This window comes from Chenopodium quinoa, unplaced genomic scaffold (assembly GCF_001683475.1).
Source record: "Chenopodium quinoa cultivar QQ74 unplaced genomic scaffold, ASM168347v1, whole genome shotgun sequence".
Taxonomy (NCBI): domain Eukaryota; kingdom Viridiplantae; phylum Streptophyta; class Magnoliopsida; order Caryophyllales; family Amaranthaceae; genus Chenopodium; species Chenopodium quinoa.
The window spans coordinates 12,114,801-12,128,203 of NW_018742204.1; the positions used below are offsets into that span (position 1 = coordinate 12,114,801).

At 36.7% G+C, this 13,403-nt stretch overlaps 1 protein-coding gene across 1 annotated transcript; it reads right to left on the reverse strand.

Annotated features, from left to right (window-relative positions):
* Positions 1-8,716: 8,716 nt before the first annotated feature.
* On the reverse strand, positions 8,717-10,501 carry LOC110726805. The gene has a single exon (XM_021906362.1). It carries the CDS (start codon positions 10,499-10,501, stop codon positions 8,717-8,719), a length of 1,785 nt encoding a protein of 594 aa, XP_021762054.1.
* Between the last annotated feature and the right edge of the window lie 2,902 nt (positions 10,502-13,403).

The window sequence follows — 13,403 nt, forward strand, 5'->3', positions numbered from 1 at the left end:
TAAACAATAAAGATCAAAACTTTAACCCTAACATGACACTAACAATCATAAATATTAGAAAGAACATAAAAGGCATCATACTTTTAATCATACTTGGTATTAAAGTTACCCTAGACATGATACTAGGAATTTATTGTTGTCACCCTAAACATCAAATTAAGGAAAACATCCTAACATGATTCTAGAAATCAAAATAACAATCTAAGCACGATTTCTATATCATAATATCAATTAAACCATTAAAGTACTTACTTGGATTCCTTGTATCTCTTTCTAATAACAAAATACCCGCGTTAGTAACTTCAAGGAAAATAATAATCAAAACAATTAAATTAAATAATTGAAATAGAGATTTAAGACCAAACCCTCATAAATTAAAAACTTTCACGTCTAGGGCAAAGACAACTTCGAATAATGCTAGGTGTTTCTAGATCCTGTGAATGCGGAATTTTGTAAGAAAGGGCTAGTTTAGAAAAGAGAGATCGAGAGAAGCTTTAGCTTAGAAAGAAAGTTAATGATTGTAGATTGGAGGTTGTAGATTACAGATGCTAGATCTGGTTGTTCAAAATGGGTTTTTCAGAAGGCTATTTATAGAGAAAATCAGCCAAAAAGATAAAAATACAAATCAGAGTTCTGACGCAAATAGAACTCGATTAGCGCCAACGCTAGCAATTAGCGCCAGACGGTAACATTAGCGCTAGGCGCCAGGCTTAGCGCCCAGGCGCTAATGTCTGGCGTTAGGCGCTAATCCCGTTTTTTACGCGTTTTTTCTAAAATCAGATAGAATTTAACCGTACAGGAGGATAAAATTGTATTTTCCTCAAAAACATTCTTTAATTCTGATTAAAACTCTGAAAAGTCAACAAAAGTCAATTTATCAATGCTAATTGAATTAGGAATGAGAAGAACCTTCTAGAAGAATCTAGAAGACTAAAACCAATCTTAATTGCATTAGGAATGATAAATCCATATTAGGCCCTCCCCTAGATCATTGGGCCTCATATAAGGCTCAAACCGATCCTAGTTTAGTAATTTGGCCATAACTTCCTCAATATTCATCAGAATTAGGCTTATAATATATCGTTGGAAAGCTCTTTTCAAGCCCTATCCAACTACACTACTATTGGACCATATCATGGACCAACTAAAATGGATTGGCTGTTTTTTTAAAATAGGTTTTCAAAAACAGAGAGAAAAGAAAAGAAATTAAAACTATCCGCAACACTAAACTTTCTACACTTTCACTTTATTCGATTATGATTCGATGTGAAAGTTACTCATCACCAGGTTTGGTTTTGGTGAGACACAAATGGGTGTCTACAGAAGCCCCAACTTTGACTGAGTTTGGAGAAACGCAAGTTTCGAAAACAAAAGTCAAAGTATCGATAGGGACGGAGAACGATTCAGAACGTTCTGCGATCCTAAATCATTCTTGTAACGTCGATACCTGCAAACTAGCGTTAGTTAAAACAGATAAAAGATTTAAGAAACGTGTATCTTGCACCGTCGAGCACACGTCTTTGGGGGTAACCGATTGTTGCATTTTTTTGTTGTGACCACCTTCCACAAGCTAGGGAACGCCATCTTACTGTTTTGATGTTCACTCGCCTCTGAACAACAGAGCTTTTTGGATATGTTCGCGCGTCTCTAAACAATAGAGCTTCTTTTTAATATGAACTTCTGAATGATGTGTCCACGTGTAGACACCTATTTGTGTCTCCCCAAAACCAAACCCAGTGATGAGTACCTTTCGCGTCGAATCATAATCGAATGAAGTGAAAGTGTGGAAAGTCTAGTGTAGCGGATAGTTTTTAATTTCTTTTCTCTTCTCTATGTTTTTGAAAACTTATTTTAAGAAAACAGCCAATCCATTTTGGTTGGTCCATGATATGGGTACAATATTAGTGTAGTTGGATGGGGCTTGACAAGAGCTTTCCAACGATATATTATAAGCCCAATTCTGATGAATATTGAGGAAGTTATGGCCAAATTACTAAACTGGACTCGTTTTGAGCGTTATATGCGGCCCAATGATCTAGGGAAGGGCCTAATATAGATTTATCATTCCTAGTGCAATTAGGAATGGTTTTAGTCTTCTAGATTCTTCTAGAAGGTTATTTTCATTCCTAATTCAATTAGCATTGATAAATTGACTTTTGTTGACTTTTCAGAGTTTTAATTATAGTCATAGAACGTTTTTTGAGGAAGATACGATTTTATCCACCTGTACGGCAATTTCTATCTGATTTTAAGAAAACGCGTGAATTTCTGAATCAGCGCCAAACGCCAGCTGTAGCGCCTGACGCTAGCATTGGCGCCTGACGCTAATGTTGGCGTCTGGCGCCAATAGCCAGCGTTGGCGCCAACATCGTTTTATGTGCGCCAGAACTCTGTTTTGATATTTTATCTTTTTGGCTGATTTTCTCTATAAATAACGTGCTAAAAACTCCGTTTTTGATAACCAATTTTCATTCATCTACAATCTACCAACTCTCATCAATATTTCCTTACTCTCTCTCTTTCTTTTTTCTAAACTAGCCTTCTCTCAAATATAAAAATTCCGCATTCATTCGACTTAGATACACCTAGCCATATTCAAAGTTAATTGCCTTCGCCCTAGACGTGAAAGGTTTAATTTCTGAGGGTTTGGTCCCAAATCTCTCTTTCCATTATTTGATTTAATTGTTTTGTTTTATTATTTTCATTGAAGTTACTAACGTGTGTATTTTGTTGTTAGAAAGATGTACGAGGCATCAAAGTAAGTACTTTAATGGTTTTTATTGATATTATGATATAGAGTTCATGTTTAGGTTGTTATTATGATATTCCTAGTATCATGTCTAGGGTAACTTTAATACTAAGTAAGATTGTTATGATGCCTTGTATGTTCTTCCTAATATTTATGATTGTTAGTATCATGTTAGGGTTAAGTATATGATTTTTATAGTTTAGCTAGTGACATGCTAGGGTTTGTTATTAATTTTTTTAGTATCATGCCTAGGATCTTGCTATTATTATGCTTTAACATGATTCATGGTTATTTTTATAATTGTTTTGATTATGATTTTAATTTTATGATTGTAATTATTATTATCATGATTATGATTATTATTTATGATGATTACTTTGATGTTGCTTGATTTTTTTTGTTATTGCTTGATCACACCTTTTATGCATGTTTAAAGGGAAATTGGTACTTGTAATCACTCTTAATAAGATATTAATAATCTTGTTTAGGGTTAATATGATTATAATTCAAGTGATCGCCAATAATAGATTTATTTGTGCATTAATATTCAACCAACATAGATAAACAAGTTTAGGGTTAATCCTATTGATTGCATGTTAGTCAGAAAACGCACATGAATACGATCAGAATAAAGTAGAGGCCTATTATTAGGGCAGGTTCAATCTCTTTTAGGTTGGATTTGTACCTTCATCCCCGAACCCTATTTGGTTCAAGACCTTATGGAGTTAACGATCTCTTGGATCGTTAAGGGGTGTAACCTTCACCTCGTGAATGGTTTACAAGTTCCTAAAAAACTTGTTGGCGACTCTTTTGCTCTATCTTCTTCCCTTTTGGACGCCACCGTACTTTAGTGTATGATCACAGTGGGGTTCAAGCTAGTGGATTAACGCTTGAAATATTCCCTAAACCACGCGTCTTTGAACAAAGAGCTTGATAATAGGATGCCCACGCGTCTTTGAGCAAAAGAGCTCGATAATAGGATGCCCACGCGTCTCTAAGCAAAAGAGCTTGAATAATATGTCTACGCGTCTCTGAACAATAGGGCTTTGATGATATGTCCATGCGTCTCTGAACAATAGAGCTTTGATGATATGTCCACCCGTCTCTGAACAATAGAGCTTTAATGATATGTCCACGCGTCTCTGAATAATAGAGCTCTAATACTTGAATGTTTTTTGCGATAATATTCCGAAGAAATCTTCCGAAGACCAACGCTTGTTGATCTTTAAAGCTCGCTTGAACTTTGCTTCCGCTCTGCCAGTACGTCGGCGCTTTTGCTTCTTGTGAACCAGTATGTCGGTGCCTTGTGATGAGCCAATGTTTTAGGCGCTTTAAGCTAAGTGAGACGATCTTTATTTAGGTCGATCACTTATTGCGATTGTAATCAAGCCGCCTACTTAATCATGTCAAATTGCTTATAGGGGCTAACTGGCGTACCAAGGAACCCTAAATTGCTGAAAGAGGTTAAAATAACTACTCTGAGTGGTTAAGTGTTTTTTCGCTGTCGCAATGCCTCTGGTGCCGCGATTTGGCTCTGTCTCCAGACGCTGAAATCTAGCGCAAGGCGCTGAAATCTGTTGCCAGAGGTTAGATGTTGTCGTCTGGCGCTGGAGTCGGGTCTTCCCTATTCTGCTCTTGCTGCCGCTTTATATTTGACTATAGGACTTTGCTAATATCTTTAATTATTTTAGGGTTGACATAAGGTTTAATGTCGCTTGACTCATTGACTTGACACGACTCAAGGTATAAACTTGACTCGCTGTGATTGACTCGAGGTTGACTCGACTCGAAGTGAAATGACACGTGTGACTCATGACCCGTGTGTGCATTGTATTATGATTGTGCGACTCGAAAATGAAAAAAAGAAAAAAAAATTCCGTCATTTTTATGGAGGGTACCGACTTTCTCCCAAAAAAGAAAGACACGAAAAAGAATCAAAGTGAAGTTTTTGAAGGTGCATGTTGAATAATGAGCTTAGTCAAATGTTGTTTCTCACAGTACAAGGATTGTAACATCTTAGACTATCCTAGTTGACTTGATAATGAAAGTATTTTGGTAACTTAGGCACGGAGGCTAAGCACTTCATACTTCGATGTAATGATGATTATGATTGATGAGTGATTTTGATATGACAATACATGCTTCAACGTTGTGTTAAGATTTCATGACAAAGGGTTCCTAAGGGAAAGTATATTTGGCCATGTATCTGTGCAGTGTGTGAAAGTGACACTAAAGTTAGGCTGCAAGGGCTAAGTGTGTGGGAAAATATTATTTCAAGAAGAGTCAAATGATGGCAACTCTTTAGGCTAGGTAAGCTAATGATGTAAGGATCAAGCCCCCAAGTCTAGCTCTAAGTAGATAGGGATGAGCATTGGAGATCCCTTGATATGATCATGGTGTAAGTGTGTGAATGTGAATATGAACGCATTTTTATTACGGTCGCACCTCGATGTGAGGTTGCCTACATATCCGTTAGGAATCAGGCCGAACGTAGCTCTAGCCGAACCTCGCACAAGTGTGTGTATACCTCAAAAAGGTCTTTTTAAGGGTTGTAACGTGGTTAGGATAAAGGTTGAAGAAGAAGGGGATAAAAAGCTCAAGACCCTAGATAAGCCCCCAAGGTGTGCAACTTTGCTTTTGATATATTTTTGTGCTTGAGGCTTGCTTCTCTTTTCTCCTTTTTTTTTTTAATGCTTTAGCATTTATTTTTATTTTTATTTTTATAAGTGTGGGCAATCCCGATCATGCGGTCTATCACTCACTTGGCATTCATGTTTCTCAGGCACGGTACCGAGCACTCGATAAGAGACGCAATCTGAGACGTGTTCATATCAAAGACATGTTCATGTCAAAGACATTGGAACACTTGCCCTTTTTGTACACTTTTATTTATTTTTTTTCTTATTTTATTTATTTTTTGCTATTTTAATCTTTTGAAATCACTCAAGCTTTTTGTAATTGCATAGGTTACACACCATCTGATAGGCGTGTCGCGTACCTAACAAAAATAAACCTAACTAGACCACTACTATGTAGACGGGCAAGAAAGGGTCGGATCCCAAGAGACTATGATTCAACTAATTAAATAGACTCAAGCAATTACTAAGCAAGTAAACAATTCAAATAAGTGAGAATCAATAACTAAAGAACTAATTAAAACGATTAAATCTAAGTAATATGACAAATCAATGCTAAAAACATCCAAGATCAAGCATCACCACGAATACAATTAATGCAATAGTCGTTCTACCCCTAACACATAATTCAATTGATTAATGAGGAAAAGTAATCCATGAATAATACCAATGGTCTTTCCCGAGTTATCAATGGCTTCTCTAATCACAATCAAGCCTACTTCCGTGGAATCATGTAAATTAAAGACCTTAAGAACATTACTTTAACTTCCTAATCATCCATTCAACTACTCCCGTGATGAACTTCAAACCCTTAATTGATTTATTCAAATCCGTCAAAACCCAACTCCCGTTGCGATTAAAACAAAGGATTAATAACAATACCAATTATCCCTAATCTAGTATTGGCATAAGCACAATCAATTAAGCATATCAATTACAATTATTATTAGAGAATTTAAAGAATTAAATCATGCATTAATCATATTCGGGTTCCGCTAGATCTTGGAATAAAGAAACTACTCACACATATTAATGAAAGCAAAAACAATAATCAATGAAGAAAACATGATTAATAAGTAATTAAAAGTAAAAGAAGAAATAAAGATGAATACCAATTGCTTGAATGAAGAAAAGTACCAATTGTTGATGAACAAAGATCAAAACTTGAAAGTGCAAATTAATCTAGATCTAGAGAGAATAATAGGGTTCTAATGAAGATTTTAAAGCTAGAAAATAATAACTAAGTATATTTAATCGGGGTTTACAATGGGTATTTATATCCCTTAATTAATAAATCCCGAGAAATAAGAAAACGGGCTTCACAAAACTCCGCCTAGTTAGGCCGGGCAAAGCCGCCCGGTCGGGCGCGACACACAAACTCGCCTCCTCGCACAATACTCTGCCCGCCCGGTCTGCCAGGGCAATGTCGCCCGGGCCGGGCGGATAGGAGTTGAATTCTTCACTTCTTTTTTCTTCACCCTGGTCGCCAGGGCAATGTTGCCCTCCAGGGCGATGGGGGTAAGATACATCTATGTACTACGTTCCTCTTCTCTTCTCCTTCCTTTGCCCTGGCTGCCTGGGCAATGTTGCCCTGCCAGGGCGGACACGGGTATCATCACTCTTCCATCTTAACAAACTCTTGTGACCATCCAAATTAGTCTCGTTCATCCTGAAATACATCAAAAACAACGAAACTACCCATAAAAGCACAACATGATCACAACCAAATCAAAATAAGATAAAATAAGCTATGAACAATTAATCTAAGCTTGAAAACTACCTAAATGAACTCTAAAAACACGCTCAATATACGACTTATCAAACTCCCCAAAGCTTGACCAATGCTTGTCCTCAAGCATTGAAACATAGAACACAAGAAGAGTAGGATGGTCCCTCAAGCAAGAATATATGTGCGAACTAATTAAAACCAAGTGGAAAAACAAGAAATGAAAGTTAGTGATTATAAAACCACCATATACTTCAAGCATTCGAAATTGACAACCAACCTTTCCACACATCTCCCCTAACCAACTCAGTCATATATGAATAGCATCTCACTTTAGTTGTGCAAATAAAACAAATAAGCCACTCATGTGTTTATAAGTGTTAGAATAAGAAATCACTCATCCTAATTGCAATTATGCACGTCGACTTCATGCAATTGTCCTCTTTAGATTTGCTCATAGATTTTCTCCACTTGTAATGCGATGATGCAAGTACAGAAGTCATGAGATCCTTAATAAGGGTAGGCTTGGTTATATGGGGTTAGACGGATGTCATTAGGGAATGTGGTGCTCAAAAATAACAAAATCTTAATCCCACTACATAACCAAATGTTGGGTTCAAACCAACCTTATATCCTCCGCACAACATATAAGCATGCCCTTATTTTTATTCACAAGACAACATAAATTTCCATGACAAACATTGCTTCTTTTTTATTCATTCTCATTTTCTCATTTTTTTCAATTTTTTTTTCTTTGAAACTTAGAGCATACACAAACTTATTTTTTTTGAATTTTTTCATTTTTGCTCTTTTTTTTTCTAAATTCTTTTTTTCTCTTTTATTTTCCAAACAAAACTCAAGAGGGCATAAATAATACATTGATTCTCCATCAAATAAACCTACAAAAAGGCTCTAAGGCATAAAATGTAAGGCGTCAAAGAAGGGGAATCATGGCTCAAATTGGTTCATCCTAAGAGTTAATGTAAAATAAAACGAAAATAGAATAAGCATCAAACACCTAAGAAGTTTTGGCTCAAATTATCTAAAAGGAACTTCAATAACTCTTCCATATTGCATCATAAGTCTCAAATAATCGCAAAGCAAATCCAAGAATCATATTACATGAAGGAAAATCTAACACACATGAAAAAAGAATGGCTGAATAAGATGTATCGGTCAAAAATGGCTCAAAAGTCTCACATAGGTACTCAAGCTATCCATATTGGTCGAGCGGGGAGACCCTTCTAGCCACAAACAAGTTCAATTCCAAATCAATCAGTGAATGGGTTTTCAAAAACAAGTTTTTTTCAATTTTTAAAATCACACATATATTACATAACATCATCGAGGCATAGTCGTATAAAGAACCCAAAGCAGAAAGTAATCCCTCCCCAAGCTAAACTTCACATTGTCCTCAATGTGAACATATATCGAATAAGAACAGGCAAGGGAAAAAGAAAACTAGGCCCTACTGGCAGAGGAGAGATCATACCTAAGAAAATAAAACAAAAAAGAAACTAAAAGGAAAATAAAACAAAAAAGGAAATGGGTTGCCTCCCATTTAGCGCTTGTTTAAGGTCTTTAGCTCAACCCCTCTTTAGTAGCTCAACCTGGGTCACCACAAGAAGAAGATACTCTGTGGTATTTCTCATCAATATATCCACCTCCAAACGACTCCTTCAAATTAGAGTTGATGTGCTTTGTATTCGAATTGACCTTCATGTAACTAAACCCATCATGTGGTGGAATATTGTCCTTTTTGCTCACAGGATTTCTATTAGAAATACACTTATCAACCAAAATGTTAGTAGCATCGATTCTCAAACAAGTACCACCATCAAAAGTAAAATTATGGTCATTGAAAAGCTTAAACACAACTTGTTTATCCCGAGCTCTAATGGTCACTTTTCCTCTAGGAACATCTATTAAAGCTTGACTTGTAGCAAGAAAAGGGCGACCAAAGATGAGTAGGATCTTATGGTCTTCTTTCATATCCACCACAACAAACTCAATAGGAAAAACAAGTTCACCAATCCCAACTAATACATCTTCAACTACACCCTTAGGGAGTCTAACAGTTCTATCAGCCATATAAAGAGATATAGGAGAGGGTTTAAGGTTTTTCAAACCTAATTTGTCATACACTAAAGAAGGCATTAAGTTAACACTTGCACCTAAATCACACAAGACCCTATCAAAAGTTGTTTCGTTTATCTTGCAAGGAATAGTAAAACTACCAGGATCATGCAATTTAGGTGGTAGGTTCTCATGTAAAATATCAGAGCCATGCTTCTTCACTACCAAATTTTCTAATTCCTTATTATTATGATTATGATCTAGAATTCCTTTCACAAATTTTGCAAATTGAGGCATTTGAATCATAAGATCTGAAAAAGGAATGGTAGCATATACCTTCTTAAGAGTCTCATAATATTTCCCAAAATGCTTATCGAGCACAGCTTTTGATAACCTTTGCGGGAAAGGCATCGGTTCCTCATAGGCTTGTGGAGCAACATATTTGGGACCTTCATTCTCGCGTATTTCAGTTTTCGACTCCAGATTGCACACTTTCTCCTCTAAACCCCCCGTAGTCAATCCATCTCTCTTCACAAAAACTGCATTGCATTGTTTCGTTTGGACTTTTGCTTGATCTTGAAGAGTTTTTAGATGACTCACTTGCTGTGAAAGTTGAGAAAGATGAGTCTCTATCCTCTTATTTTGAGCGGTGAGCAATTGGATTGAGTTTTTGAAGTACTCATTTTTCTTTGCTTGTAGCTCAAATTGCCTTGATATAAGCTCTTGTTGTTGAATTTGGGAGGTAGTAAAAGCCTTCATAATTGATTCAAGATCAAATTTTGAGGTTTGGGGTGGTGGGAGTTGTGTGGATTGATGATTGAAAGGTGCCCTTGATTGAAAAGTAGGTGGTGGTTGAGGATTCACTTGAGCCTGATTGTTCATATATGAGAGCCCTTGATGATTTCTCCACGCTTCATCAAATGGCCTTGTGGAGGTTGTGGTATAAAAAGCATTAGCTTGCTCAATCGTCATTCCATCATAATTAGGTTGACACTCCCGTGCAGTATGGCCTTGCAGTCCACACATCTGACAAGTTTCCATCGAGGGTCGAGGGGACTCAGCTTGGATTTGATTGACCTTATGAGTTAATGCCTGCACAAAACTAGTCAACATGGTTAGAGCATCAACATCATGTTTATTACCTGTGTTGATAGCATTTCGTCCCCTTGGATGGTAATTATCATTAGCCGCCATCTTCTCAATCAAATCCTTTGCATCGGTTGGGTTCTTTGTCATGATAGAACCTCCAGACGCAGCATCAATATATATGCGAAACTCATAGGTCAAACCATTATAGAATGTTTGGATCAACATCCATTCTAGAATACCATGGTGAGGGCATTGTCTCTACAATAGCTTAAACCTTCTCCATGCCTCATATAAAGACTCGTCATTAGATTGATGGAAGGTAGATAGCTCGTTCCTTAATTTTGCGGTTTTCTCTTGCCCCAAGAATTTTACTAGGAAGGCCTTAGCAAGCTTGTCCCACGTATGAAAGGAACCAATACCTTCATCTCGTAGCCACTCCCTTGCCTTATCCCTTAGTGAAAAAGGGAAAAGGCGTAGTCTAATAGCATCATCAGTGACACCCTTGAGCTTCATAGTGTCACACTTCTCCAAGAAACTATCAATGTGAGTCACAGGGCAATCATTTGATGAGCCCGCAAAAGAATCATTGGAGATGAACTGTATAAATTGAGGATTCAACTCAAAACTCTAAGCGGTGATAGGTGGTCTAACAATACTGGAGAGAAATCCGGTTGTTGTATCCGGAATACCATACTCCAAAAGAGATTTTTTTCCTTGGTCGACCATGTTTCTTATATTTCGATTTCTCCTTATTCTACCTCTTTGTCTTCTTGAAGTAGCTTCGATCTCAGAATCAAAAGGTGTTAAATCATCTGAACCTGAACTTCGAGTTTGCATGCAACAAAGAAAATAAAACGGGAGATCAAATACACAAGGAACAATAGCCGAAGCAACAAAATATATGCTTAGTAAAACGAATCACCAATAACTAGAATGAAACGTTAGTCCCCGGCAACGGCGCCAAAATTTGATAGGCGTGTCGCGTACTTAACAAAAATAAACCTAACTAGACCACTACTATGTAGACGGGAAGCAAGGGTCGGATCCCAAGAGACTATGATTCAACTAATTAAATAGACTCAAGCAATTACTAAGCAAGTAAACAATTCAAAAAAGTGAGAATCAATAACTAAATAACTAATTAAAATGATTAAATCTAAGTAATATGACAAATCAATGCTAAAAACATCCAAGATCAAACATCACCACGAATACAATTAATGCAATAGTCGTTCTACCCCTAACACATAATTCAATTGATTAATGAGGAAAAGTAATCCATGAATAATACCAATGGTCTCTCCCGAGTTATCAATGGCTTCTCTAATCACAATCAAGCCTACTTCCGTGGAATCATGTAAATTAAAGACCATAAGAACATTACTTTAACTTCCTAATCATCCATTCAACTACTCCCGTGATGAACTTCAAACCCTTAATTGATTTATTCAAATCCGTCAAAACCCAACTCCCGTTGTGATTAAAACAAAGGATTAATAAAAATACCAATTATCCCTAATCTAGTATTGGCATAAGCACAATCAATTAAGCATATCAATTACAATTATTATTAGAGAATTTAAATAATTAAATCATGCATTAATCATATTCGGGTTCCGCTAGATCTTGGAATAAAGAAACTACTCACACATATTAATGAAATCAAAAAGAAAAATCAATGAAGAAAACATGATTAATAAGTAATTAAAAGTAAAAGAAGAAATAAAGATGAATACCAATTGCTTGAATGAAGAAAAGTACCAATTGTTGATGAACAAAGATCAAAACTTGAAAGTGCAAATTAATCTAGATCTAGAGAGAATATTAGTGTTCTAATGAAGGTTTTAAAGATAGAAAATAATAACTAAGTATATTTAATCGGGGTTTACAATGGCTATTTATATCCCTTAATTAAGAAATCCCGAGAAATAAGAAAACGGGCTTCGCGAAACTCCGCCCGATCGGGCGCGACACACAAACTCGCCTCCTCACACAATACTCTGCCCGCCCAGTCTGCCAGGGCAATGCCGCCCGGTCCGGGCGGATAGGAGTTGAATTCTTCACTTCTTTTTTCTTCGCCCTGGCTGCCAGGGCAATGTTTCCCTCCAGGGCGATGAGGGTAAGATACATATATGTACTACTTTGCTCTTCTCTTCTCCTTCCTTTGCCCTGGCTGCCTGGGCAATGTTGCCCTGCCAGGGCAGACACGGGTATCATCACTCTTCCATCTTAACAAACTCTTGTGACCATCCAAATTAGTCTCGTTCATCCTGAAATACATCAAAAACAACGAAACTACCCATAAAAGCACAACATGATCACAACCAAATCAAAACAAGCTAAAATAAGCTATGAACAATTAATCTAAGCTTGAAAACTACCTAAATGAACTCTAAAAACACGCTTAATATATGACTTATCACCATCCCATCCCAAAGTTAGGTAGATATGGGTAGAAAAATGAATGGTCTATCGTTAGGCGAGGCTCAAAGTTGTGTATGAAGAAAGGATTGTAAATTAGAAAGGTGAATGGCAATATGATGTGGCTACAAGGGGTGCCTCAAATCATTGGTATACCTTGTGCTTAGTTTGACATGGAATTTTTTTAAATATTTTTTTAATGTAATGAAATGATCATATGCAAGAACATAAATGCTCATTTTTGTTAAAGGAAAAGAAATAATGATCCTACAAATAAATATAAGGGGAATAAAAAGGTGCCTATGCTAGACTTATTGGGGAAAGGGTAAATAAAAAATAGAAAAAAGATCATGAAATCTTGTCGTTGAAGCTTGCGTCTTGCCCCTTGGATAATCATCACTTGGTGTTCTTGCCGACTGGAGGTATTGGAAGCCCGTTATTGTCGACCAAATATTGGATTGCTTCCTTTAGCTTCCAACAACTCTCAGTAGTATGACCCCTACCTTGATGGTACCTGCAGCGTACATTTGGGTTCCAACTAGGCAATCTCTTCTCAAGTGGGGGATCTTGAATGGGTCCAATAGGAGTAATGAGTCCCTTTGCATGGAGTTGATCGAAAGCATCATCGTAGCTAATTCCTATAGGGGTGAAATCCTTTCTTAGTTGCTTTCTAAATCCTCGATTATCCGTGGCTAAGATTTCATTA

Bases quoted from the DNA above. Each gene is read 5' to 3' on its own strand.
- LOC110726805 (XM_021906362.1), bottom strand. From the start codon at position 10,501: ATGTTGATCCAAACATTCTATAATGGTTTGACCTATGAGTTTCGCATA.